Raw genomic sequence first — 27465 nt, 5'->3', positions numbered from 1 at the left:
GTTTGGGACTTTTGATGGAGGTGAACTTCCAATGCTTGCCATGTGGCTTTTCCTTTGCTGTTGATTTCAGAGTGGCTCACTGACCTGTTGTTACAATCTGTGCACTTTTGTTATTTTTCTTTCTTTTATTTTGCTTTGCTTTTAATTTTATGTCATTGTTACATTTTACTTGTAATGTCAAAAATATAAAAATCTTTAAAAATAAAGTTTAAAAAAAAAAAAAAGAAAAGCCCAATGGGGCAAATCTTCAATAAAAAAACAGCATATTTGAAATCATTTCTTTGCCTTTTGTCAATTCACAAAATAATCGTAATCGTAATCGAAAATCGGATTTTGAGAGAAAAAAATCGAGATTTTATTTTTGGGCAAAATCGAACAGCCCTATTTGCATTATACTAAGATGCATTCATTTTCAATGGCTTTTGTCCTTAATGGCTTTTTTTCCCCCCCTCACATTACTTTTACTTTTATACTTTAAGTAGTTTTGAAACCAGTACTTTTACTTGAGTAAAAAACTTGAGTTGATACTTCAACTTCTACAGGAGTATTTTTAAACTCTAGTATCTATACTTCTACCTGAGTAATGAATGTGAATATTTTTGACACCTCTGATCAGAACAATGTTGACATCGCCAGCTTGCCCACTTCAGTGTTGCGCATGCGCCCTGCTGCCACTAGAGGGAGCCGTGAGGAGGACGGCCGGTCCCAGCTAGCTGTAACCGGCTACAGCAGCTCGACCCTCCCAGCAGCGAAGCTGCTCAGTCGCCATGGCCAGAAAACACCCCAACACTTTTCTAATGAAAGATGAAGTACTTCCAAGTATGTTGGAATAAGTGAGTAAGATCGTTGTGTGTGGTTCGGGTCTCCCGTGGTGAAGCGGAGTCTGCAGGGCTCGTGTTTTAATGACATTAGTGTCGTGTTCTGCCGCTAACATAAAGGTGCTACAGCAGCAGGGAGGAGCGTTTGTTCGGTAGCATGTTAGCACACTCCGCTTATTCCGACCACAAATTCGGAGTCCGCCGCCTCTCAAAGTGCGTCCAGCCCCGGCTCGTACATGCTCATGGGCCATGGAACTGAAATCGGTGCGTCTAGCGCCGTAAATCCGTGTTTAAGTGTGTTTATTAGCTCCGCCTGTTAGCATTACATAATATCAATGCGAGTCAATGGCAGTGCTGCGGCTCGTGTGTTAGCATCGTCTCTTTGAACAATATTAGGTAAAAAAAACTATATTTTTGGAAGTATAAGGACGTGTAGGACTTTATTGTGAATATGAATGGCTCCATAGCCACCCGGCGACAGTAATCGACTCTGAAAGTAGTTTTTTCTCCAGTAGCGTGTATTCGTGTGCTAGGTTCGCCAGCTAGCCTCCCATATCTTATGTTGCTAAAGGAAAGCTAAGTCTCGCGTCATATTCAACGATCTGCAATAAAACAGCACGATTATTGAGCCCGGGGGGGCAGCTTGTTTGTCAAAGTGAAAGAACGTGCTAGGGCTTAAGGTTGGTTTGATTTCACGGTGTGAAAGAATAAATACAGACATGTAAACTCTGGTGTTTGAGTCTCCAGAGTTTCTGCACCCTTTGTCCAGAGTCATAGTGGTGGCAGCTGCTGTAGTAGGCCACACAGCCCTTGTTTTGATGGCTCTTTTCTTCCATTTGTTGTTTTTATCGTATTTTGTAATGATGTAGCACATATTTGTAGTTTCCTTATTTGTCTTGGCACAAATCAAAAAATGCATCTCGGAGAAAGAGCCTTCAATCTTAACGTAATAGCTATTGTCGATGCTCTCGGTCTTCCTAAATACAGATGTGCTTAAATCATACCTGTCAAGTTTGGGGTTTAAAAATAATGGACATTTTCCGCCGCTGTCTGAGGTCCAGTATCTTACATTTTAAGACAGGTTTACAATAAATCTAAAATAACTACCTTTCAACCACTTACAAAACTACAATTATGTGCTCAGAATCTGATACCTTTGTTCACACTGAAATGCTGTGGACATTACTATATATGTAATTCCTACAATAGAGATGAAAACACAAAAGGGAATTTAAGCACATGTATTTATTTTAAATATTTTCAGTTTATATACACATTGATTGTGTTGAAATGAAACATTTATATTTTCACTTATGTGGCTCTCTGGCATTTACTGACTGATGACACAGACACATGTTTCTGTGCTTCTAGTTGAAATAACTTTCAGAACGGGTAACTGAGCCCCATCGTTCCATTAGTTGTTTTCATTGTATTTTGTAATGATGTAGCACATATTCAATTCAATTCAATCTTAACGTAATAGCTATTGTCGATGCTCTCGATCTTCCCAAATACAGATGTGCTTAAATCATACCTGTCAAGTTTGGGATTTAAAAATAATGGACATTTTCCGCCGCTGTCCCACCAGCCCAGCTGAGGTCCAGTATCTTTTTGATCATTTTAAGACAGGTTTACAAGAAATCTAAAATAACTACCTTTCAACCACTTACAAAACTACAATTATGTGCTCAGAATCTGATAGGACTACCTTTGTTCACACTGAAATCAGAATCAGAAAGGGGGTTTATTGCCAAGTTTGTTAACACACACAAGGAATTTGTTGTGGTGATTGGTGCAATACAGTAAAAATATAAAACCAAACAAATATATGGAGATAGAATAAAATAAAATGTATAAACAGAAATGTACAATATGAGGATTAAAAAGTGCCGGATATGAGTCTTTACAAAAATGCTGTGGATATTACGATATATGTAATTCCTACAATAGAAATGAAAACACAAAAGGGAATTTAAGCACATGTATTTATTTTAAATATTTTCAGTTTATATACACATTGATTGTCTTGAACTGAAACATTTATATTTTCACTTATGTGGCTCTCTGGCATTTACTGACTGATGACACAGACACATGTTTCTGTGCTTCTAGTTGAAATAACTTTCAGAACGCGTAACTGAGCCCCATCGTTCCATTAGTTGTTTTTATCGGACTTTGTAACGATGTAACACATATTTGTAGTTTCCTTATTTGTTTTGGCACGAATTAAAAAAATGCATCTCGGAGAAAGAGCCTTCAATCTTAACGTAATAGCTATTGTCGATGCTCTCGATCTTCCCAAATACAGATGTGCTTAAATCATACCTGTCAAGTTTGGGATTTAAAAATAATGGACATTTTCCGCCGCTGTCCCACCAGCCCAACTGAGGTCCAGTATCTTTTTGATCATTTTAAGACAGGTTTACAAGAAATCTAAAATAACTACCTTTCAACCACTTACAAAACTACAAATATGTGCTCAGAATCTGATAGGACTACCTTTGTTCACACTGAAATGCTGTGGACATTACTATATATGTAATTCCTACAACAGGGATGAAAACACAAAAGGGAATTTAAGCACATGTATTTATTTTAAATATTTTCAGTTTATATACACATTGATTGTCTTGAAGTGAAAAATGTATATTCTCACTTATGTGGCTCTCTGGAATTTACTGACTGATGACACAGACGCATGTTTCTGTGCTTCTAGTTGAAATAACTTTCAGAACGCGTAACTGAGCCCCATCGTTCCATTAGTTGTTTTTATCGGATTTTGTAATGATGTAGCACATATTTGTAGTTTCCTTATTTGTCTTGGCACAAATGAAAAAATGCCTCTCGGAGAAAGAGCCTTCAATCTTAACGTAATATCAATTGTTGATCCTGTAGATGTGCTTAAATGTAATATATTTTTTTGAGATGTACTCTGACTTGAATGCAAAATTGTTCAAATTACTCAGTGTTTCCACAATTTTAATTCTCTTTTCTTTCTGTTTTACAGTATTCATCACGAGATGTGACCCAATATCCACAATGTGTGAAGACATTTAAGAACGATTGAGTTCGGGAAAAAAAATCTTGATTCCAGTGGAATCTTCCATATATCTATATATCTATATATAATTATTATTTTTTTTTCCTTTGTGTTAAATCTTACTTACCTTTTGTGCACACCCATCCCATTAACACACAACCATGCCAGTGCAAGCACCACAATGGACAGAGTTTCTGCTGTGCCCAATCTGCACACAGACATTTGAGGAGACTGTTCGCCGGCCCATCAGCTTGGGCTGTGGACATACGGTCTGCAAGATGTGCCTGAACAAGCTGCACCGAAAGGCCTGTCCTTTTGACCAGACAGTTATCAGCACAGACATTGAACAGCTACCTGTCAACACCGCCCTATTGCAGCTTGTGGGAGGCCAGGTAAGACATGAGTCTATATTTTTGTCATTATTTTCCAACTGAGTGTGCAGAGATCCTGGTTCACATTATTACAGATCCCATGCTGTTGTTAACTTGTGGTTAAAGACATGTTATGGAATATCTTGAAATATCTTGAAATCTTTTAATCTTTCGTAGTTCTGCATCTAACATAACTCCAAAACTTAGCATGAAAAACACTTTGGGAAAATGAGAGGATTGGGTTACAGGCAGAGCTCAGTTTACTAAGTGTCTTAAAGTGGGTTTTTTTATTGGTCGAATTCCTGTAAGATCATACATTGCCTTGGGATGATGACCATATAAGGAAATTACACTCTATCGTAAGATGGAGCCATGTTCTCGCAACTGAGGGTCGAATGGATGTGTGTAATTTCACATGTACAACGTGTGTATAAAATTTATTTAGAATGGGTTTGTCAGACGACATGGAAATGCATAATATGGCTCCTTTTAAACTTACCTCTTTTTTACTTTTTTTTTTCTTCCTGCAATCATTGTTTATGAATGTTGTTCATTGGCTACTAAACATTGAGTAAACTTTGAGTCACACAGCAGCCATTGAGCAATTACTTAAATTTGATTAATTTACCGAGTTCCCACACAGCCAGTATATGTCACTGAAGTTGTTTAACTTGCAGGGTTAGGCACAGCTAATAGTGTTTTAATTTTTAAGATTTAACCTATGTCACAGTTAATAACAGTATACCATCCATTAAGTTCAAATGTATGTGACTGTATTGTTTTGTCTCTTAGCATAATGTTTTGCATGTCTATGCTGATATTGAGTTATAGGGCACCGATTCCAAAGAAATGTGCCTGGATGATAATGTAAGTTAGCAGGTGTTAATAATACCAGTGAAACCCTGCATTTCTTTATAACAAGTTTCTTTATAACAAGTTTCTTTTATAACAAGTTTATATCCAAAGAAAGAATCTAAATGCAAGGGGTATTTGCACATTAAGAAAAAGGCCATCATTGTTATATTAAAACTTAGAAGCAATTTATCCTTTGTGGATATTTTTATAGAGGATTGCTTCAACGAAGTAGGAAACAACATTGAAAAAAATGTGAGGACTTTTGATCAAGTATTGTTATTGTGGGCTTAATCAAAGTTAATCAAATACACATATATCATGCTTGACTATTTAGTTAAGAATGGCTATATTTCAGTCTTAAAATTTGGTATTAGTTGGTACTATGTGATGTACTTGGGTTGTATCTATGTTCTACATGACAGATGAATACTGCCATACTTGCATCTATAGATGCATTTGATGTACTGAAATATAACTGCACTGAATCACCTCAGTTTTTTTTGTTGACTTTGCCACAATTTTAATTGCTTGTTTTCTCCTCGCAGGTTCCTAAGGCTCAACCAATTGCCTTGATCACTAGCCCAGAGGACTCCCAGAATTATGAGGTGGCTAGGCAGTGTGTCGAGGAACTGGCCCTTTACCTTAAACCCCTCAGCAACACTCGAGGTATTTGAACATACATACACTTAACCTCCCATATACACACTCGTTACCCCTAGAGCTTTCTTGTCCTTTTTATGATCTGTTGACAGTGTTGATGTCTTCCTTACATTCTGGTCTATGTTGGCAGTGCTTTTGAAACGAGATATACTGTTTATCCAATCAGAAAAGAAAAAAAAAAAGAAGCTATACAGAAGATGGTAACAGGAGGGGGAATACTTATCTTGTACTGATCAAATTGTTAAGTGTAATTGAATATTGAAAACTCAGTTAATACACCGTTTCAACACCTCATACCCTTTTGTTCTGTTGTGTAAGACTTATTTAGGCACCACAATCACATTACTTCAATTTTCTAATCAATCCTTTCAGAATGTTGTGCTTGATTCTCTGGTGGTATTTCATAAAAATGTGTAAGGAATTTTGCAATACTTTTTTCATTAAAGCCCATTTAAAATCTACATATAGAAGGGAAGAGGTGAGGAAAAAAATATAACAAGTGGAGAGTTTAGAGCACAATCATTTGTTCTTTAAAAAACTTAATATCAAAACTTAAGCTCAATATCAGCAGACACAGCCAGAACCCACATCCTGAAGAGAAATGTTCGGATTAAAAGAGGGCATTCCCTTGATGGAGGGGCCGCCACAGCAGAGCTTCACAGCCAAACACAGAGATTGGCATATGTCCCATATGCTGGACATCCTTCCTTCCTGGAGGCGGCAGTAGCTCAGGTGGTAGAGTGGGTCGTCCAATGATCGGAAGGTCGGCGGTTCGAATCCCGCTCTGTCCCAGTTTGCTGTCGTAGTGTCCTTGGGCAAGACACCTTACCCACCTTGCCCCGTGTGAATGTGTTTGAATGTTGGTGGTGGTCGGAGGGGCCGTTTGGCGCGATATGGCAGCCACGCTTCCGTCAGTCTGCCCCAGGGCAGCTGTGGCTACAAATTGTAGTTTACCACCACCAGTGAGAATGTGTATGAATGAATAATGATCTCTGTAAAAGCGCTCTGGGTGCCTTGAAGGGCGCTATATAAATCCAAGTCATTATTATTATTATTATTATTATTCCTGCAAACATGTGGAGACTGCTGTCCCCTCTCCTTTAAGTGTGGTCAAGTACCCCTAGGTGGTTTCCCCCTGCGTTCATGAAGAACTGGGGGTCACTGTTTTGCATGGTCACAACACTTATAAACGATGATAACTTCTTGTTACTCTTCATATCAATCACGGCCTACACACCTGACATCTCCTGTACTGCTGAGGCAGCAGTACAGATAAGATGGATTGCCACTGGCAGGGGTGAATGAGTAGGCATTTGAAATCTCAATGTTTGTGACTATTTATGGAGGAATTTTGTGATAAAGTATAAATTATGCTTCACAAATCATGCATATAAACGTTGGTTTTGATTTAATTTACCCGGTCGCAAAATTGCAAAAAACTGGAAGCACTATTGGTAGACTTCAGTCGAGCCTATAGTGGTGAGAATCCATGTGTAAGATTTGTCATCATTTACTCTGTCCAGTGATTGGGATGTTCATTGTGTGCTCTCTTTTGTTGTGGATTTACCGAGGATGGAAGTGGATTTTAGCCCTGTTGGACTGCTGTCATTTGTTTTGTGGAGCTTTTTACCCCATACATTGGATTGGTTGCTGGGGGATTTTCTGGTTCCATGGGTAGTAACTGTATAAATATTGTAAATAGCTGTTGAAGATGCTAAAAAGAGTCTGGTTGTGGAGTCTGCCATTGTGGTGGACTTTTTGTGTTCTTTTTTCCCTTCTCTCCCCCTCTTTGTACTGAACTGAAAAAATATAAAAATGGAACTTTTCAGAAATTGAACTACTACTTCTAATGTACATTGAAATGTATGATTGTTTAGGTTGTTCAGAGCTTGGGATAAGCATTTAAGGTTTTTGAGTTGCATCTGTTTGATGGTTTACTAACTGGGAAACAAACTATATCTGGAAAAAGACCTGGCTTGTTCCTGAATTTCATACAAACCATCACAACTGATGCAGCAGAACAAGGTAGAAAGGTTAGACAGTCGTTGTTTACGCCACTTTAGCTGTGTTCATAATGTCCATTCGCTAACCTGTTCACTAGCTTTCAGGTTTCTACATAAAAATGTAGCTTCTGACACTACTTTAAAAATTAATGAAAGTTTCTGCCATTAACTTCATGTATGGTGAAATGGATTTTAATACATTCGTATTGGAAAAGGGGCATCATTCTGAAGTCATGGCTTGGAAAAATAATGAGAGGTTTAAGAAAGTGTGTATTTGATATAGAAATATAAAAGTAATACATTTATAATTTGTGATATTGCGTCCTATAACATGTGGTTTGAGTGCAGTGGTGCAGTTTATCCTTGAATGTTGAAAGGAAAACCAGGTGTGGTATGGCCAAAAGGTGGAAATGTTAGTTTGTTGTGCTGTCAGAGTATTATATTGCAGTGTGATAATGTCCTAATTGTTTTTTTTTGTTTGTTTTAACACCACACACCAGATCTTCATTTTTGATTAGTTCACATTTTTTTTAGAAAGGAGCTACAGTGGAATTAATCAGATTTAAGTTTTTTATGTAATTATAACAATAGATGACTTTCATGAATGCAATTAAAGTGAAAGTGATTTATCCTGAAATAATGATACAGAGATTGCATCGTGTATGGGGTCGATTATGTTGAGAAAGTGGATACACCCATCAGTTTCAATTGTACTGCATCTGTAATGTTTTTACTAGGTTGTTATCTTGTCCAACAGGATATTACAGGAAAATGTTATTGCTAGCTTTGCTTGTTTGTGTTGCAGTTTCAGAGTACCACTCTTGTGCGGCGGTACTCTGAAAGTGCAGTGTTGTTCTGTTCAGTGGTAGGGGTGGGACATGACAGAACTACAGAAGCTTGTGGAAGGAGTGATGGTGCAAAAACAGTTAGCAGATTCGAGTAAAAATCGATTGCCATTTTTCAAACTGCCATCAACTATTTATTTGAATCAACTGAAATAGATTAAATAGACTTATCGCCCAGCGCTATCTAACAGTGATATAAATATGGCACAGTGGTATGGAGTAATTGCTAATGAACTGTCTCATCTCTTACCAGGTGTGGGTCTGAGCAACACAGCCCAAAGTATGCTGAGTCGGCCCATGCAAAGGAAACTGGTAACTCTGGTACACTGCCAGCTGGTGGAGGAAGAAGGTCGTGTAAGAGCTATGAGAGCTGCCCGCTCTCTTGGGGAGCGCACTGTCACTGAACTCATCTTGCAGCACCAGAATCCACAACAACTCTCCTCAAACCTGTGGGCTGCTGTTCGTGCTCGAGGATGTCAGTTTCTAGGCCCAGGTAATTGTCAGTTACCTGAAAGGGAGACCAACATGGGCTGTATCTCATTTATATTCATTTCGTGTTGATTCTTAGAATTTCTTAACTCACTGTTTTTGTGTTTTCTCTTGTTCTCCTCCAGCAATGCAAGAGGAAGCTCTTAAGTTGGTCCTTCTTGCTTTAGAAGATGGCTCGGCTTTATCCAGGAAAGTGTTGGTTCTCTTTGTGGTCCAGAGGCTTGAGCCACGCTTCCCTCAGGCTTCTAAAACTAGCATAGGCCATGTTGTACAGCTCCTTTACAGAGCCTCCTGCTTCAAGGTAGGTCTTCCTGATATCCAGATTCTTTTAATTTCTATGTAAGACATATGATGTCTTTTTTTTTCTTGCTCCACAATGAAAAAAAATTGTGGTGATTTAAAGCTGTGAAGCCTAAAGTTTTATTGATGGAGAGGGACAAAATATCTTCTTCTGCGGCTATTTAGGTTACCAAACGCGATGAAGACTCATCCTTGATGCAGTTGAAAGAGGAGTTTCGTACTTATGAGGCTCTGCGACGCGAGCATGACTCTCAAATTGTTCAGATTGCCATGGAAGGTGGATTGCGCATTGCACCCGACCAGTGGTCTTCTTTGTTGTACGGGGATCAGTCTCACAAGTCTCATATGCAGTCTATTATAGATAAGGTATGTGACAGAAATAACCTTTTTTTTTCATATATACATTGTCATTGTGATTTTATTGTGTGATGGGTTTTTTAGCACCGTATTAAAAATGTTTCTTCATACTATGTTTTCTTTTAAACTTTTTTTCCCCCACTACTTTCCACATAGTTGCAGACCCCGGCATCTTTTGCTCAGAGTGTTCAGGAGCTTACTATTGCACTGCAAAGGACTGGAGACCCTGCCAACCTAAACAGACTGCGGCCCCACCTGGAACTACTGGCCAACATTGATCCCAGCCCTGGTAAGAAACAAGCCAACTTCACAAACTTGGCTTTTGTAGAGAAGCCTGAGGAAGCCTGTTTTGTTTAATGACGAGTGTAAATACGTCATATGACGTCCAGAGTTTGCTCAATGTTTTTCCTCTCAATCTCAATTTTCTTGTTTAGATGCTCCTCCTCCTACGTGGGAGCAGCTTGAGAAGGGCTTGGTAGCAGTAAAAACTGTGGTACATGGACTTGTTGACTTCATCCAGAACCACAGCAAGAAAGGAGCTGACCCTCAACAGGTCAGTGTTTCCAAATATTTGGAGACTTCACAAAAATATACAGATGGCTCTGTATGGGGTGGCACTACTTCAAAACAAACAAAAAAAAAAGTTCATTCTTTTCCTTTTTTACTTTTATAAGTATATTTTTATGCATTCTGAACTGGTTAATGAATATTTCTATTAGTGGTCATTGTGTTGGTATCAGCTCAATTGCACCAGTTGTCAGCTCTGTGTGTTAAACCCCGCTCCGGCATGCACCACTCTGATGTAGCTTTTTATTCTGCATACTAGTGATGGAAATGACATCCTCAGAACTTACTATTATTGTTCATGGAATACAATTAAATTGTCAGACTTGAGTTGCTTTTCATTATTTTGTGGCAGCCAAGTCGGTTTGTGTAATGTCTGAATAACTCCATATCATTTTGCAATGGGTATCTGACAAAGTCAGATACCCATGACTATAAGTTAAAACACAGATTACACAACTTCCAACACCAACAGCTTTTTTTGTGCTGTTCACACTTCAAAAAGTGTGGTCTTGTAGTCATGAGTGTTGTTGTTGTGTCCACCCTACATAAATGATGGGCGGCAGGGGTCACACACTTCATGATCTCACAGAAACTCAGTTACCGGTACTTAGCTGGTCTCCAAACCATGCATTGTCAACAAAGCACACAAAGGAAATGAGGCCTCACTATGCACAAATCATTAGTTGTTTCATTTGAAAATGGATTTGGGAAGAAATTAGCTGAAATGTTTTCATAAAGAATTTATCAGAATACAAAGATAAGAAAATAATCTATTGGCAGATGTGGTCAGCAGGTATTCTATGTGTTGTAAAGAGAGTTGAATGATTTTTATTTTTTTTGTGATGGAAAGGGAACCACCCGCTATGCTATGGGTTTTGTGTATTATTAATCTTTATAACTCCCATGTGTTTTACAGTTTTCCATTTGGGTTTCCTGTATTCAGGTTGACCATAACCCACTCCAACCTCTTATCGACTGTAGCTTGAATGGGGAGTTTCCTGATGAGTCAAGATATTTGGCGTTCTAAGTAAATGATTACCATCTGCAGCAGAGTCTTTTGAGTGTGTTAAGTTGTTTACTCAAGACAATCAAGCACTGATGGGGTAATCACTGACCACTCAAGGATTTGCATCTGAGCAGTTGACAAGTGTTTTGACTGGTATATTGGACTTAAAATCATGTACTGTGAAAACAGCCAAACAGACACATGTACAATAGTGCTCTGTTAATCAGATTCTTAGGGGGGGCTGTCTCCAAGAGCACTTTCCAAACTTCAATAATTAATAGTTAAACCACTTTATTGTCATCATACAAGTACGGTATAAGAAAACAATTCCAAAGCAATGTTATTGTACATCTGTATCTTCAATTGCATCCACCAGTTTCAATTCACAAAAACAATGTTTATTTTTGTGTTAATTGTTATGGCAAAACAATGTGCTGCTGTGAGACAACTGTAGGTCTCTTGCACAAGGCAGTTGAATCATGTTTGTGTGCAAAAGGCCATCCTTGTTTAAGTGCTGCTTTGACAGTTAGGGTCCAAGTATTACACAGACCAAATGGAAGTGGCATAATGCTGCATCAGTCAGTAAGAGAAAGTAGAATAATTGCCTTAGTCTCACTGATATCAAAGTTTAAGAAGCACACCATACACACACACATATATACACCGTAGTCTGGCTGTAGTCGAACCGAACTGGAGTTCTTGAAATTGATCTATTAAGGCCAGATAATGTGGTTCTAAATCAAGCTATTCTGGCATGTATACGCAAACCATGGTTATCAGAGTTATTGACTGGCCTGGGTCTCCCCCTTTCGGAAGTGAAGAGGCCGCAAAAGCTGGAAAAACAGCCACGGCATGACAACAACACAGTAGCAGAAGAGGACGAGGAACAACAAAGTTGTTGAGTGGATCATGTGTGGATAAGCTGGGTGTCTTAGTAGGAAGAGGTTGAGGATGTTTGTTTACTAATTGTTCTAAATAACTGGAAGAACGGCAACGCGAAAGGGCGTGTAGCGCCACCTAGCGCGTCAGAGTCTTAACGCACTTCACTCAATAATTCAGTTCTCTTTCTGCACATGTATACTCTGATTTCTTGGAAACTCCAGTTGAATCTTTAGCCAGATTGTTGCCAATAGCTGGATTTAGATGTGCATGTAACCATACTGAGTGTCATGAGAGAACTGCATGCTGATATTTTTGACAGGAGCAACATTTGTAAGAACGGCATCTTCATGATGCTGAATCATTCTTACATGCAGAACTGAGACTACATGAAAACGTTCTGAAACCTCACTTGATTTACTGTGGTCTTGTGCAAATGTCATATATCCTGTGTGTGCATTAAAGCTCTCTTCATTTTCACTTGCATGTCTAAGTAAAGTGTGAGGAAAATTAACAAAAAAGATGACCTGTCTGACTAAATGCCGTTGCTTAGGCAGACCGATGAAGTCATTGTTATACCTCTCGTGTCTACAAAGGGCTCAATGCAGCCCTATAAAACCCCTGTGTTTATACTCATACATTTTTTTAAATTAAATAATCATGCACAAAATTACTTTCTTCAGCCTCCTCAGCACAGCAAATACAAGACATACATGTGCCGTGACATGAAGCAAAAGGGAGGCTGTCCTCGTGGAGCCAGCTGCACCTTTGCTCACTCTCAGGAAGAACTGGAGAAGTGAGTCTGCAATATATCAGGATGAAGAAATGCTTTGATTCATAGATTTCTATTTTACCTTTATTCACAATCACTGTACAATGTGTTATTGTTTTTGTAATACATCTCCTCCTTGTCAGGTACCGTAAGATGAATAAGCGTATTGCAGCTCGCTCAGGAGGGCTTTTTCCAGATGATTGCCTTCCTATTGACGTAGCAGGGGGCCGGAAGTCCTCACCCCTTCCCAATGGCAGTACTGCACCAAATTTGCCCCAACTTATTGCCCGTGGCACTGATACACCATCATATGAACTCATGCCCAAGATGGATGGAGACAGTCCTAGTGCCCCAGGGTCGCCACCTGATGTGTGAGTGAAGTATTTCATGGGTTATTAATTTAGTTGCCGGCTAAAAAGAAGCAATCTGTTGGACATAATTTCATAGCACTGATTTTAATTGTCATTTGTTAAGGCCACTCTGGATTTACATGCAATGTATTTAATTGAGCAGGATTAGATAGACAAGTGTAATATAGTGAAATGCAGTTTTTATTTGACATTCAATATTTTTGCAGCTTGAACCCTGTTCCCAAACCCGGTATGCCTCTGCCACCTCATGCAATGGCCCACCCAAGAATGCCAGATCCTTACCTCTCAGGAGTGAAGCATATGCCTGTGGTACCCAGGAGTTCAGCTGTGTATTCCCAGCCACAGCCCTCGGAAATGTGCTATGAGGCTCGTCCACCACCTGCTTCTCAGTACGGGCCCTCACAATACCAAACAGGTAAGGATCACCTAAAGAAAAAAATACAGGTGAAGTCCTCATAAAACAAGGAAAACTTGAATTTCATTTTTCTTCTCAATATGCTTTTCTGTCAAAAATCTCCATGAATTTTAGAGATGGAGAAAAAAATCCTTATAACCTAACAGTAGAGAGGAGACAGTGACGTCAACTAATCATTACTTGTTAGTTAACCTCACACTCAGAACACTATAATTGGCTTGTTGATACACACTACTTAGAGGTTGCAGCCCAAAATATGCTGCTAGAAAAGCTAAAAAAATAGTTTTTCTCTGAAATTAACCTATTAAAAAAAATGCTTAGGTAACCTCAGTCTGCAGTGCTTCCATGGGTGAACATACAAATTACAATAGGAAGAGGTTGTAATTGACTATCAAGATTATTGGACCATCAAATCTATTTTTCACGATTGCATGATTCAGCTTACACTGAATCTGATTCAGATACACACTTATTAGCTAACAATGTATTTAAAAAATGGTTTAAAATTCAATTTAAAATGTATGATGGAGGTGCACCACTGCATGAACACTATGAATTATGATCATCTTGCTTGGAGGGCTGCACATCTCAAGTTTCCAGGGAACTGCAGTGCACAGAGATCATTTTCTTAAGATGTGCTGGAGATTTCCTCTTAATTTCACCTGGAATCTCTGATGTACAATTACTATAGCTCCAAAAGGTGTATTGTCTCCATTGTGTTTTCATGAAGTGTTATGGTGTTCGCAATCTGAGGACAATTGCCAGGGTTTTTCCTTGAGAAATTTGAACTGGCCGCTACAGTATTGGAACCTTTTTTTTTTTCCCTTCATGCGCAGCATCCAGCCCCTCTGTGAACCTGAACAGGATTAAAATGGGTACGTAAAAAATTGTCTGACTTGCAGACTCACAGATGCCTCCCTGTTGATGTGTTAATAGGTATTTTTGATTACACTTTCACTGGATGAAGACCTTCTGTTAAACGGGGGCTGGGCAGTGTAAACACAAGGGGTGTTATTGCCTCCCAGTGCCTGAAGCTTAGTTGAGGGGAAGGGAGGTGTAATTAAGTGGTATTGTGTACCATCAGGGGCGGATCTAGGATTCTAGGAGATCAGGGGCTTAGCCAAGTGTGAGCGCGTTCGTCGGAGCCGGGGTTGGGGCGTTGCTTCTGATTCCATTAATATCCGCCACGTATCTGTTTAAAATTTGCCGCAGAGGCGCTCGACGCGTAGAAGCTAGCAGCGACGAGAGGGAAACACTTCTTCTGGACAGGCAGGCTACATGCTGCTTTCCTTTGCATGCTGCCACTCTGGTGGATTCCAGTACTGCACATTATACTCAGACCAGCTCAGAAGCGAGATCCAGGGCTTTGAGAAAACATCCGGGGCTGTAGCCCAAGTAGCCGTCCCCTAGATCAGTGGTTCCCAAACTGTGTGCCGAGGCACACTGGTGTGCCTTGAGGCAAGTCCAAGTGTGCCGTGGGATTTTGTGACAACCATAGCCGACTGCAATATAGTATACAACTTTTTATATATATATATAATTTACTATATACTTTGAATGCACTCATTCCATAATACAGAGGCAAACTCTTTATCTAAAAACTATTTAAAAAAAATCCTCAAAGAGGATCCCACATTTCGCTGTTCGCGCAGTTGCGCAGGTGGGAATTTTAGACTGTGACACATCAAAGGCAGTAGGTCAACACAACATTAAAACATAAACAAGAGGGAAAATGGAGCGCTTTCTCGTGCGGAGCAAACCACCAATCTGGTTGAAATGGGTGTGTTTGATGAAGCCCAATTTGATAAAGTTTAAATATTTTTGTGAAGTATTTTGTTAATAAATATTTCACGAGTAGAATAGTTGTCTTTTATCATATCTTATTTGGCATTAGTAAATAATAAACTTAACAGATGATATTAGTGATAACACGTGTTATAAGGCTATTTTGCACAATAGGTGTGCCTTGAAATTTTTATTTGTCCTTTGGTGTGCCTTGGGCACAGAAAGTTTGGGAACCACTGCCCTAGATCAGCCACCGTGTACTATAATGGCCCCACTGTATGGTTAGCCTCAGCAGGTGCAGCACTGGGTGCTGGTCCATACTACCCTAAATTGCAAAGGGGATTGCTTAGTAGCCCAAAAAAAAAAAGAAATTACGTAGCACAAATCAAAATATGGCCAGTCCACTTTTCCTCTCCCATTCCTACCGTTTTCTGCAGAGAACTTCTTTGTTAGGCTCTTCGTTTTGTTAATGACCAGAGTTTCTTTTCTTGCAAAGCCTGTGTCTGTCGGTTTAGTAGCCAGTGGCTTCAACAAAGGACCATCATTTATAGTTTCCGTAATATGAGGGTTAACAGTGTCCTCGGCTGTGAGGCTGACGAGCTCGAGGACCCCCTCGCCATCCCGCTCCAACCTATCTACATCATACCAGACTCGTGTTAAGTGAACCCCCAGAGGCAGCATATTGATGGGCCAGCTCAACACCCTAAAAGGACAGGCAACATGCTCATTTGGGGTAATAAACGTGGGGAATCCGGCAAATTAAAAGGGGCTAACGAGTATCTACAATGTTTGAGAGTTTTGCAGTGTTATGTTGTAAAGGAAACTTAAAATACTCATGGTAGTTATGGCTCTACTTCGTACATACCAGGCTAATATAACTCTCTTTGGGAAACATTTCTTAAAAAAAACAAAGGAAGCCTGATACTTCTTTGGTTGTGACTAATGAACATAATTTTACAGCTTTAAATGGAAAACATCTATACATTTTTATGAATGTTAATTTATTTCTTAGGTTACCCTTACCAACAACCACCACAGTATGTTCCTCGGGAGGAACATTACATTCGTAACCCTCCGCCCCCGAGTGATCCAGGACATCCTTATCAGGACCCCTACCCCGGCTACGGCCACCCAGAGCGCGCCTACCCGGCCCCGCACTCCAGCCTGCCCTTCTCTTATCCTCACCCTCCGCACTATGACAGGAGCCGCCACGGGCCCTACAGCGGCCCCCCACTTCCCCCACAGCCTTACCCGTCTCAGAGGGACGACCTAGTCAGAATGAGTCCAGCACCTGTGGATGTTCCCCCACCATCAGCAGGACAGTCTAACTCGCTCTACCACCAGGAGCCAAGCGGCCGGGATAGATACCCACCCGATGGCTATTATCCTCCAGGCAACCAGCCTCCAACTATGAGGACTTATGTCAGAGTAAGTCTGTTCTGAGTCTGTTTGTATTTAGTAGGGGTGTAACAATATATCGTGCCACGAAATTTCGCGATACAAAAACCTCACAATACGTGTCGTGGAGGTGACAAAGTCTATCGCGATATTGGATTATTAATATTAATCTATTGTGTTGACTAGAAACGCGCATCCGACCGCGCGTGCCGACCGCGGCTCGACCCGCCGACCAAAATCTTCCTCCGCTCAGAAGAAAATAGTACCGCTTTGCGGTCCCATTTTGAGCTCTGAACCTTTACTTATTTAAGGCTGGTGTAGAGTTAAGCCTTACCTTATTAAATTAAACCTTTTTAGGGTCGTGAGTAGGATAAACACGGGCACAACTTCTGCCGTGTTCGAGAGTACTTTACTGTCCGCTCAACAGTGTAGGATTTTAGAACATCAACACAACACCTAGTGCCGTACTGTGGCGTATCACTCCGCCCAATCTAAAACTGTAATGACTACAGATAAACTGACTAGTGTAATTATAGTAATTATATTATATTAATTAATTATATTATATATTTACATCAGAATATAAAGAATATATTAATAAAATAATGAACCCTGAATTACCAAAATAACCTTCTTAACAACAATAAATCTCCTCTTACACTTATAAGGTGAGCATGAATCTTTTTTATGATGTAAAATTGTATTTATTTACTTCTATTTATTTATTTAATTTTGTTGTAACATTTCTGGAAAAGAAAAATGTCGAATCATACATGAGAGAAACTATTCAATTTGTTGCAAAATATTTATACAGAGTTAAACCGAGTGTTCTAACTGGTGATCGTAACAGTACTAGTATGAATCTGAAGATGCATAATGCAAACCTGACATTTACTTTTAGTTCAGTTTGTATCGTATCGTTATCGTGACCTCAATATCGTGTATCGTACCGTATCGTGAGATGAGTGTATCGTTACACCCCTAGTATTTAGCAAAAATCACTAAAGGAATAAAAGATTTTACAAAGCAGAGTGTACAGTTCAGCAGTGGCGTTTGTGTGTGTTTGTGTTTAGGGCTCAGCATACAGTGGTTCACAGCCCAGCCTGGACTACTTGCATCGACGTCGACAGGAGCTGATATCCCAACTAGAAGAAAGGAAGGTCATTTCCCCTCCACCATTTGCTGCATCCCCGACTCTTTCACATCCCTTTCCCAGTGATTACACTAGTGAGGTTAGCACAAAATTTGTTATGTTTCACAGACTATATAACGTCTCAAATTAAACTGTAATGTTTTACTTTGTTTTAAGATTCCAAGGAGGGTCTTGGTTCGGGGTTAACATGGTTGTGTTATCATCGCTGTATGTTTTTTACATTTCCAGTTTGGCGATGATGGCTCCAAAACGATGGTGAAATGCAGGGAGTCTGACTATGCAGGGCAATACTCCCCTTGGTCTTGTGAAACAATTGGCTCCTATATTGGCACAAAGGATCCCAAACCCAAAGACATTATGGTTCCCGGTACCATGGAGATGATGGTAAGTTCAGATGAATAACTCATTATTTTTGTTTCCTAATAGATATACAAGCTAGTAAATATGTTAAATTCTTCTTTTGTCAAGTAATAAAGGGACATTTTGCCCATTTGCCTCTTCCCGAGATGTCTTCATATCTTAATTTTGCTCTCTGTACTGCCTCTTCTTCTGTGTCAGAATGTGGAGGCTAAAGGACTAAGGGAGTCATCAATGGAGGTTCCTCGCAGAGCGGCAGAAGTAAAGGACGATGACCCCATTATCCCATTTGGTCCCCAACCCACTGTGTCACGTTTTGGCGCCATCTCTCGTACTTCAAAGACAGGCTACCAGACCACTGGCCCTATCCAGGCCATGGCCTCTACTCTGCAGAACCCTGGCTCCAAACACATGGCCATGTCAGGTTAGAAAGCCACATTCAGTGGATTTCCTGTCAAACAGTGGTACCTGTCATGCTATGTTTATGTGGAAGTTAGTATTTCCATCCAGTTTCTGGAGTTCACTTGGTTAAAGCAGCACTATGTCACTTTTCCCCCTTAATATAATATTTCCAGAGTCATTGTGATGGTACATCAACTTACAACAGGTTTAATGACACCTCTGTCATGGTCTGAGGGGTCTGTATCACCTTCACTGGCACTATGTAACTTTGAGGAGCATGGTAGGAACCCTGCCACACTAAAAAACTACAGATTTTTACGGCTTTGTCTGCTTTACGGCATACGTCAATTCCCCTTCCTTCCCGATTTGTAGTCGAGACGAAAGCTGGGCGGGGCGTGGAGCGCAGAGCTCCGCAGAAGCTGGTATCATGGCCGAAGCAGCGGAAAAACTGAAGAAAATAAAAGTTTTATCGGAGGAGGCAAAAAAAGAAAGCGGGAGAGTAACAAGCTAAATGCCCGGACAAAAAAATAAAAATAAAATAAGTAAATAAATAAATGCCCGGACAAGAATAAACATTGGCCCGGCGTTCACTCGCTGGCGTGAGATGAAAGACGAGGAGGGATGTCCGACAAGAGAGACAGAATTGTTATGATACAAATGTAACTGTAGAGTTCTGTGTTCAATAAGAATCAAAATTAGAATGTTTTCACATACAGGGGATTCGTCTTGGGTTCTAGTATTTTTCCTGAGAACTGTAAAATTGTGCAGGGCTGATCTGCAAAACATAAGGAATTGGCATTCAGTTATTAACAGGTTATAAAGTATTTTTTTATTTTGTCAGTAAGTATGTTGGACTACTAATTTATGACGAAGTCCCTCTAAAAAACATGACAGGAAAAAGGTGCAGAGCGTATGAGTTTGTAGGGCGCATTATCTCGTTGAAACAACTTAATAAAACCAAGTTGAACTTAGTGTTTTTCAACATCGTCATATTATATTGTTTAGCCAAAAATAGATACATTACCTCTTCGCTATCCACCCTGCAAACGACCGCTGAAAACAGAAAAGTAGTTTTGAAAGTCCGTCCCGTCTTTTCTCATCAAAACAAATTAACGCGACGGGAGATCAGGATCTTTCCGGCAGTACACGCTGGTGCTCATGGGAAACGTAGTGTTCTTTCTGGTAAACCACTACCGCTTTTGTCCCAAGGAGCCGCCAAACTCAACAAAAGCTGAAAGTTACATTGTGCTGCTTTAAGAGGCATTTGTCTTACTTAATTGTCAACATCTTTTTAGTAAATTAAGACTCACTGGTACTACTTGTAGTACAGTATTGCTAATCTATATTTATCCATATTTCATTTTACTGATTATAAGATCTTAACTCATAAGTAACTAGGTCTGCCTCTCATTTGATGAGAATTTAGAAGAAGACAAGCATGTATTACTTGAGATAATCTGCTGGTTTTGAATGCACTGCCCTTTGGATATCCAGCGTGATCATGTTGCATAACTGTGTTGTTTCCAGTTTTTCAAATGAATACCTTTGCGATGACCTCTTTTTTTTTTTTATATTGCCTGCAGCAGCAGAATACTCATATGGAAGTCATGGAGGGTGGGGGGGACCCTCATACCCCTCCCACCAGGCAGCATCTTCTTCTCAGGGACACTTCAGTGAGCGGTGAGCTGCATGTTTGCTTATTTGTTTATTAAATAAAGATATTTACGGTTAAAGTAGTAATGTGATTAAAAGTTCATTAGAAAATAAGGTTATGAGTTTAAAGCAGATCGAACTATGTTTTTTTTCCTTTTCCATAGCCTTCCTATGGCAGCCCCAGACAGAGAACAGCTAAAGATTGAGCTGCAGCAGGTCAACCAGCAGATCACCCAACAGACTCAGTTGCACAGCATAGAGGTGTGTGAGACTCTTCATACTGACAAACTCAATAGCACCTGTGAAAGCCTCCTATTCAGGCACATTTGTTGTATACATTTTCAGACATTTGTAATGTGTGTCTATGTATAATTTATGCATATTTCAGGTAAGTTGACTTACATTGTTATGCAGTATATTTAAGCACAGCTGATCAATCAATCAAATTTTATTTATATAGCACCTTTTGTCCAGGTACATGAAATACAAGGTGCTTTGACATTTTGATTGAAAAATAAGCATAATAAATAAATAAAAACTGGGAGACCAAAAAAATAAAAACTGGGAGACCAATGCACCCTGACATACAATATAAAATATATAAAATTTATAAAAAGATAAAGGTTCAAGGATTAAGGCAAAAAAAAAAAAAAATCAGTCCACAACAATAAAAATAATAAAAACATTATAAGAGATAGATAAATAAATAAAACAGATACCTCTAAAAAAATTTAAACGGAATAAAACTAAAACTATAAAATGTGATGCTACATAAAAGCCAGACCAAAGAGATGAGTTTTTAGTCTACGTTTAAAAATGTCCACATTTCCAGCTCCTCTCAGATCCTCCGGCAGGCTGTTCCACAGTTTTGGAGCATAGTGGTTAAAAGCAGCATCACCAAATCTTTTAGTTTGTTTTGATGTTTGAACAAATGACCACTGGGATGGTGTAGTCACTAAATGATGCCATCAAACCGGAGTTGAGCTGGAAATCTTATTGCAGAAATCACACTTCCCATATTACTTAAATGTATTTTTGTTATTGCACAGAATTTCCAAGTTTCACATTTACCCTCCTCACTTCCTGTCTCTACTATAGGCTGCCAGTAATTCTTCACTCCTGCAGAGGGAAGCTAGTGCTTTGGCAGGTCAGGCTACACAGTCCAACCAGGGCCAGACAGCAGTGACTGCACAGCAGCAACAGCCCAAGTGGCCAGCAGGGGGCGCAAGTGCAACAGCCGTCTCCAGTGAACAGCTCAGCATGGAGCTCCACCAGGTGGAACGAGAAATTGGCAAAAGAACCCGTGAGATGGCTATGGTAAGGCGGATACTCTGCAGAAAATATTACATCCGTGGAAAAGTTACTTAAACAGGAATTAATGGTAACCTCAGAGTGGATTATGGAGAATAAGCTAAAGCTGAATGTATTGAAAACTAAATGTATGGTTATTGGATCTAATCATGCACTGAGGGCTGAACCTAAACTGCATCTTTCTATGAATGGTATTGCTATAGAACAGGTCAAAAAAGCCAAATTGTTGGGAGTAATAGTGGATGAAGTGTTGTCTTGGTCAAATCATATCAATAGTATAGTGTCTAAAATGAGTTACAATATTTCTAATATTAGAAGAATCACCTACCTGTTGAAGGAATCAACCATCAAATTGTTACTTAACTCCTTAGTTCTGTCCCATCTGAACTACTGCCCAACAGTTTGGTCCAGTGCCTCGAAGAAAGATATTTCCAAATTGCAGCTAACTCAAAACAGGGCAGAAAAGTAAATTGAGAGAAACTGTGTTTCGACATAATATTCTGTTACAATAGTCTATTAGAAAACTACGTTAAAGGAATCCATTCATGTTAATTTTTCAATGTTCATATTATTATTACTAGTATTTGTTCATATGCACTGAGAAATTTATGTTAATATTTTCAGGTTAATTGATCTATGTTATTCTTTGTACAAATGCTGTATTGTTGATTAATTGTATGATTTAATGTGGACCCCAGGAAGAATAGTCTTCATATTTATGCGGACTAATGGGGATCCAATAAATAATAAATAAATAAAAAATACTCGTTAATAACATTAATAAAGCCAGTGCACGTCTAACCATGTATGCTAAAAGCTGCTTGGTAACAATTAACCATTTTTATTTTTACAATGCAGGAAAACCAAGTAGCCCATGATGTTCAGCAGTACAAGATGAAGCCTTCAGAGAATGGACAGCCAGAGCATAAGACTCAACTGGAGGAAATCTCCCTGGTTCTTGGGTGAGTCTGAATATAAATAAACATGAATTAATATGTATTCCCTGAAACTTTTATTTGTTGTTTGAACTTATTCTATTGTTATTTTTGTCTCTCTGCTCTTAATTCAGTGAAGTGTCCAATGGCTCCAGCAGTCTGCAAGAAAGTGCAATGGGCGGGCCCATGTTGTCACTGACAAATAAGACATCTGCATTGAGCCTGTGTTCTGATCCAGGTACCGCTGGTTCAGAGATGCAGAAAAATGGTGTTGTCCATTCCTGCTCTTAGGAAATGCATATTTACACACATGGGTGCACACACACAATTACACACGACGCTCAACTGAAAAGCATGCACAGGCACGCATACACCGATTCGATTTAGAAGATGAGCAGTATCTGCCGTGATGAATTTTCTTTCTTTTTTGTTCTGTGAATGAGCTTTTTTTAATGACTTTCCTTGCCTGGAAACCAGAGCATATAACATTTCTTGTTTATGTTATTTCTTAATTTTTTGTACTGGGATTACATTAACAAGGCTCGCTATGGCTATACCAGAAAGAGAAAATGGTGGTGGTGTTGACAGCGTTATTGTAACTTGATTCTGAATAAATATGGCTATTCCATATTCAGTCACAGCAGTTAAAATGTTTATCCTCCAAATACAAGATTCTTAGCTTAGCTGTAGAAGCTTGCATATAAATGAACGGTTTGATATGGAGGTGCACAGGTTAACAAGCAATATTACATAACATTCACTCTGAGAAGCATCTAGTAGTTTCATAATCTAGGAAGGCATTATTGGAAATAACGTGTGTGACTGGGTACTTGCCCCCAAAATCGTAAAGAGAGGTTTCCCAGATCTAGATCTCTGAGGAGGGAAACATGATTCAAAATTCTACTTGTATTCCTCCAATATACCCATTTAAATTGTTATAGAACTCAATATTACCATATATATTTCTTAATCTGCCACAAAAAGTATGTTTTCTTTTTGCATTTTATGAAAACAGGTCCTTTTCCATACTTGAAAGCAGTATATTTAATTGGAGCATTCTGTTTTAGAGATTGCAGCTTTTCTTTCATTACGAGCTTTCCATACTTTCCATAAGGAATCTTATTAGTTGTATTATCTGGTTCTCTTGGAGCTTGATGCAGGTTGTTCTCAGTGCCTGGTGTCTGTGTTTTTGAATGTGCTGTAATTAGTCTTGGCCAATTGTACAATATAGTTATTATTGTTAGTATTATTTTCTTTGATTCCAAATTAAAAAGACAAACATTTTTTCGCTTAAACATTTCCCTCCTCAAAGCTTCTCATCTGGCCACATGAAAGGCCTCCCCATTGGGATTATCTTGTCATTTGTTCTCCTAACTTCTATGAAGTTGCCTTCCTTTGTGTCGTTTTTGTCTAAATTTTAATTTAGTCTTTTTTTTGTGCTTTAAGTTGTTACGATTTTGGGTGGTGCAGCTTACATGAAAGTTTGTCCTCCTTTCTGTCATGAAATAGTTGCATTTTGTGCAAAAGCATGGACATGACATTTGTAGTAGACAAGTTATTGTTACAGCGTTTTTAGCTGCAGAGTACATTTGACATTTTTTTACAGCTGAAAATAACTGAGGTTTAAACCTAATATTTTCAATATTGTGTTCTTGATCCAGATTTGATAGTCATTTAACTTCTGTTTAGTGCTTTTCAGTCTTCATTGATGACTGCCACAAAAGTCAGATCGGTCAGTTGTGTTTGTAATATGCTGTCATCACCGCCATCATTTCTGGTTTTTCTCTTTCTCCATCATATAAATTGTTTACTGCTGATGCTCGATATGGAGCTCCTTGCCTTTTGTGAACAATTAGCATAATTGGCAACAGTTTCACTGCTTTGCTAAGATTAAGTCCTTGTGCTTGAACGGTTTAAAGATAGATCCTCCGGGCCAAGTTGTTTAATATTGAGCCTTCGTTTTGGTCAGACGGGGGTACTAAGAAACTGACACTGACAAATCCCTGATAACCAAGTCAAGTAAAGACAGATATTTTTGTGTCTTATATCAAGGTTGAATGGGCTGGGCATCTTTTTCAATTTATCAGCATCATTTGATTTTCTGTTTCCATCCACACAAGCCTCTGGCTGCTCCTTGCTACATTTATTCTTTTAGGTACACAGCTCACTTATACATATGAGTATGTATACATACATTAATATACTGAAGCACTATTAACGTGCCACTTCTTACTCTACTTGCTCAGCATTTATATTAAATGATCTCGACTAAGAATCTGAACTTTTTTTTTTTTTTTTTCCTGTCCACTGGTTGCCAACACAGACTTTATCCTTTCCCAGATGAAGGACATCTGTGTGCATTGATGTGTGTTCACTTAATCTTTTGTGTTCAAACAAAGATGTTCTTTATAGACTATGCTTCCGAAGAAGACAAAATCTGTAACTTTTGAAAATTTATATGGAGATGTTTTGTGTGTGCTAGATTGTATTGTAGAAATTGTACCCTGACTTAAGCTTTTTTTTTTCCTCCCCACTCCCCTCGAAATATGCTGTACTGAGTAATAGTGTTGAGGTTTTAGAACAGTGTTGGGGGTTTTGCCCATCACAACCCCACCAGAGAAAAAAAGAAAGAAATGGATGGAAGTCTGTGAGAGCATAGCCTTAAAACCCTCTGTAATGTTCCTTTACATTGTCTGCTTTAGGAGCATGAGATCAAAGATACAAATTAACTGAATTGTCAAAATTTAGTCCTACAAGTGGAGTCTACCGACCCAAACCTAGCCTTCCTTTCAAAATAAAGGCGTGAAAAACAGCAACAATACAAAATGCCAAATGTAATAAATGTATTTTATTTTTCTTGATCCAGCAGGGTTAGTAAAACTTTTTTTTTTTTTTTTACCTCTTTTGGCTTTGCAATAGTTGAGTGAATTTATTGACCTGCAAGTCTTTAATGCAGCATCTGACCTGATGTGCAGTCAACAGCTTTAAGTGTCTGAGATTGATGTATTTTAATTTTTTTTTTCTGGCGTCTGTCCTTTGACTATTTACAAATCATTGGCCTATAAACTAAAAGAAATCAGAGCAAAGTTTGAGAGAGGGAATAGGACTTCATTATAGATTGGCATAATGTAATTTTAAAAAGTTTTTTTTGTTTCTCACTCCACTAAACGTGAGTCTACCAAAATGCTGATTCTGCCTGAAAGGTCACTGCAGGTCTGAATGATCCTACAAAACCTTCAGCTTAACAGAACTCTCATACAGGGTTGTATGGGGGAGTTTACAATATAGTACATGAAAACAAATCCATTTAAATCTTGTTTTTGTTTCTGAGTGAAACTGCTGCCTACATCCCTCATTGACAGAAACTCTTTCCACCCACGCCCTTGAACATTGACCATTGTTACTGCTGTTTGAGGCTCACATTTTTTTCCAGACCTTCTGGAGAAATTCACAGATGGCTTTTTTATGATTAATCCCTTGTAAAATATCTCTTAAATTAAGGTACAGGTTTGATTTCAGCAAGAAAAAAAGTTTTTATATGTATATTATACTCCATTAAGGAATGTCTAGAATTATCTTCCTCCAATGTGGATGTAGCCATTATTACGCCATTTTATGACTTTGTAAGAGAATTCACTGTGTGAAAATTGGTTTGCATTTTTGTATAATACAATCTGCTTTTTTTGTTAGATAAGAGGGGGAGGTCAAACTGGAAGTTTGAAGAATGGATAAAAGATCCTGTGAAATTGAGTAAAAATAAAAAAGTAACTTATGTGCAACAGTGATTCTAAGCTGAGGGGGAAAGATTAAACAATATTGCTAACTCAAAATGGCTTTGTCATTCTTTGTTTTTCTGATTTCACATCTTGACCCTTGGCATCTTGGCTCCCTTTTACAAGGCATCTTTTTCAAACAAAATGTAACAAAACAATGGAAAATATCATCTTAATGTTTTAGAATATAAAGATAGTGTTTTTTCCACATTTTATGGTTTACTTCTCCCCTTATGGTCAGTGTATGCAAGTTGTTTTTTGAAAGATTCCCAGGCTACTGTTGGAGCCCTGTCTCTCTCCACACTCCTGGAGGGTTTTCAACAGTCTAGAAACCAAGAGAAATATAAAATCAAAGTTATGACAAAAAAATAAAATAAAAAAGTGGCACAGAAGACTTTGAATTGCATTTACATGTCAGTTTCAATTTAATTTGAAGAAATGCATGCTTTTCGAAGTGCTATCTAGCTTACAATCATACAGTCTTCTGTCCCTGCTCAAATAAAAACCAGCCAAAGTAATTATGGACTTCTGCCCTGGTACTAGATCACGCTCAACATTGCTGAAGGTAGTTGATAGAGCTACAGTTGACATCATGGCAGAAGTTACTTGAGAGTAATTACAGAGGTAAAAAATGTGTGTGACTGAGCAGGAGACCAAATAAATCAAAAAGTAAATCTTGGCATCATAAAAGCAACAATCTTCCTGCCTGTAGGGGGACCCAAATGGCTATAAATGGCAAAGGTTTGTGCTGCTTTGACATTTTTAACATTTAAAATAAAGACTTTTTCACTTTTCATTGTCAGCGTTTTAAACCTATTTAAGATAAACTGTCCACGTCCCAGGTGTGATCCAACTATATCTTCATTTTCATATATGTAACGTATTTTTTTAAATATTAAAACTCCTCCCTTGCTCATTCCTCTGTGGGCGGTTGCCGTCTTCAAGCTTTT

The 27465-nt window shown here is 38.8% G+C and overlaps 1 protein-coding gene across 5 annotated transcripts; it reads left to right on the top strand.

The window, feature by feature from the left end:
* Nucleotides 1-692: 692 nt before the first annotated feature.
* Nucleotides 693-26572, top strand: rc3h1b (ring finger and CCCH-type domains 1b). 5 transcript variants are annotated; one of them, XM_061732229.1, is made up of 21 exons: nucleotides 693-819; nucleotides 3826-4250; nucleotides 5630-5750; nucleotides 8846-9085; nucleotides 9207-9382; nucleotides 9547-9747; nucleotides 9895-10027; nucleotides 10173-10291; nucleotides 12874-12986; nucleotides 13106-13333; nucleotides 13540-13748; nucleotides 14585-14623; nucleotides 16546-16961; nucleotides 18005-18163; nucleotides 18313-18468; nucleotides 18643-18865; nucleotides 20427-20523; nucleotides 20661-20757; nucleotides 21595-21813; nucleotides 22666-22769; nucleotides 22877-26572. In XM_061732229.1, exons 2-21 carry the CDS (start codon nucleotides 4020-4022, stop codon nucleotides 23031-23033), a joined length of 3438 nt encoding a protein of 1145 aa, XP_061588213.1. In that variant the 5' UTR covers nucleotides 693-819; nucleotides 3826-4019; the 3' UTR covers nucleotides 23034-26572. The 5 variants fall into 5 exon arrangements, with proteins under 5 accessions (XP_061588213.1, XP_061588214.1, XP_061588212.1 ...); XM_061732230.1 differs by having other exon boundaries at nucleotides 727-833; nucleotides 20430-20523; XM_061732228.1 differs by having other exon boundaries at nucleotides 727-833.
* The last annotated feature ends 893 nt before the right edge of the window (nucleotides 26573-27465 follow it).

This window comes from Cololabis saira, chromosome 10 (genome assembly GCF_033807715.1).
Source record: "Cololabis saira isolate AMF1-May2022 chromosome 10, fColSai1.1, whole genome shotgun sequence".
NCBI lineage: Eukaryota > Metazoa > Chordata > Actinopteri > Beloniformes > Belonidae > Cololabis > Cololabis saira.
The sequence above is the reverse complement of the archived record's forward strand: the minus strand, read 5'-3'. Positions and strand labels throughout refer to the sequence as shown.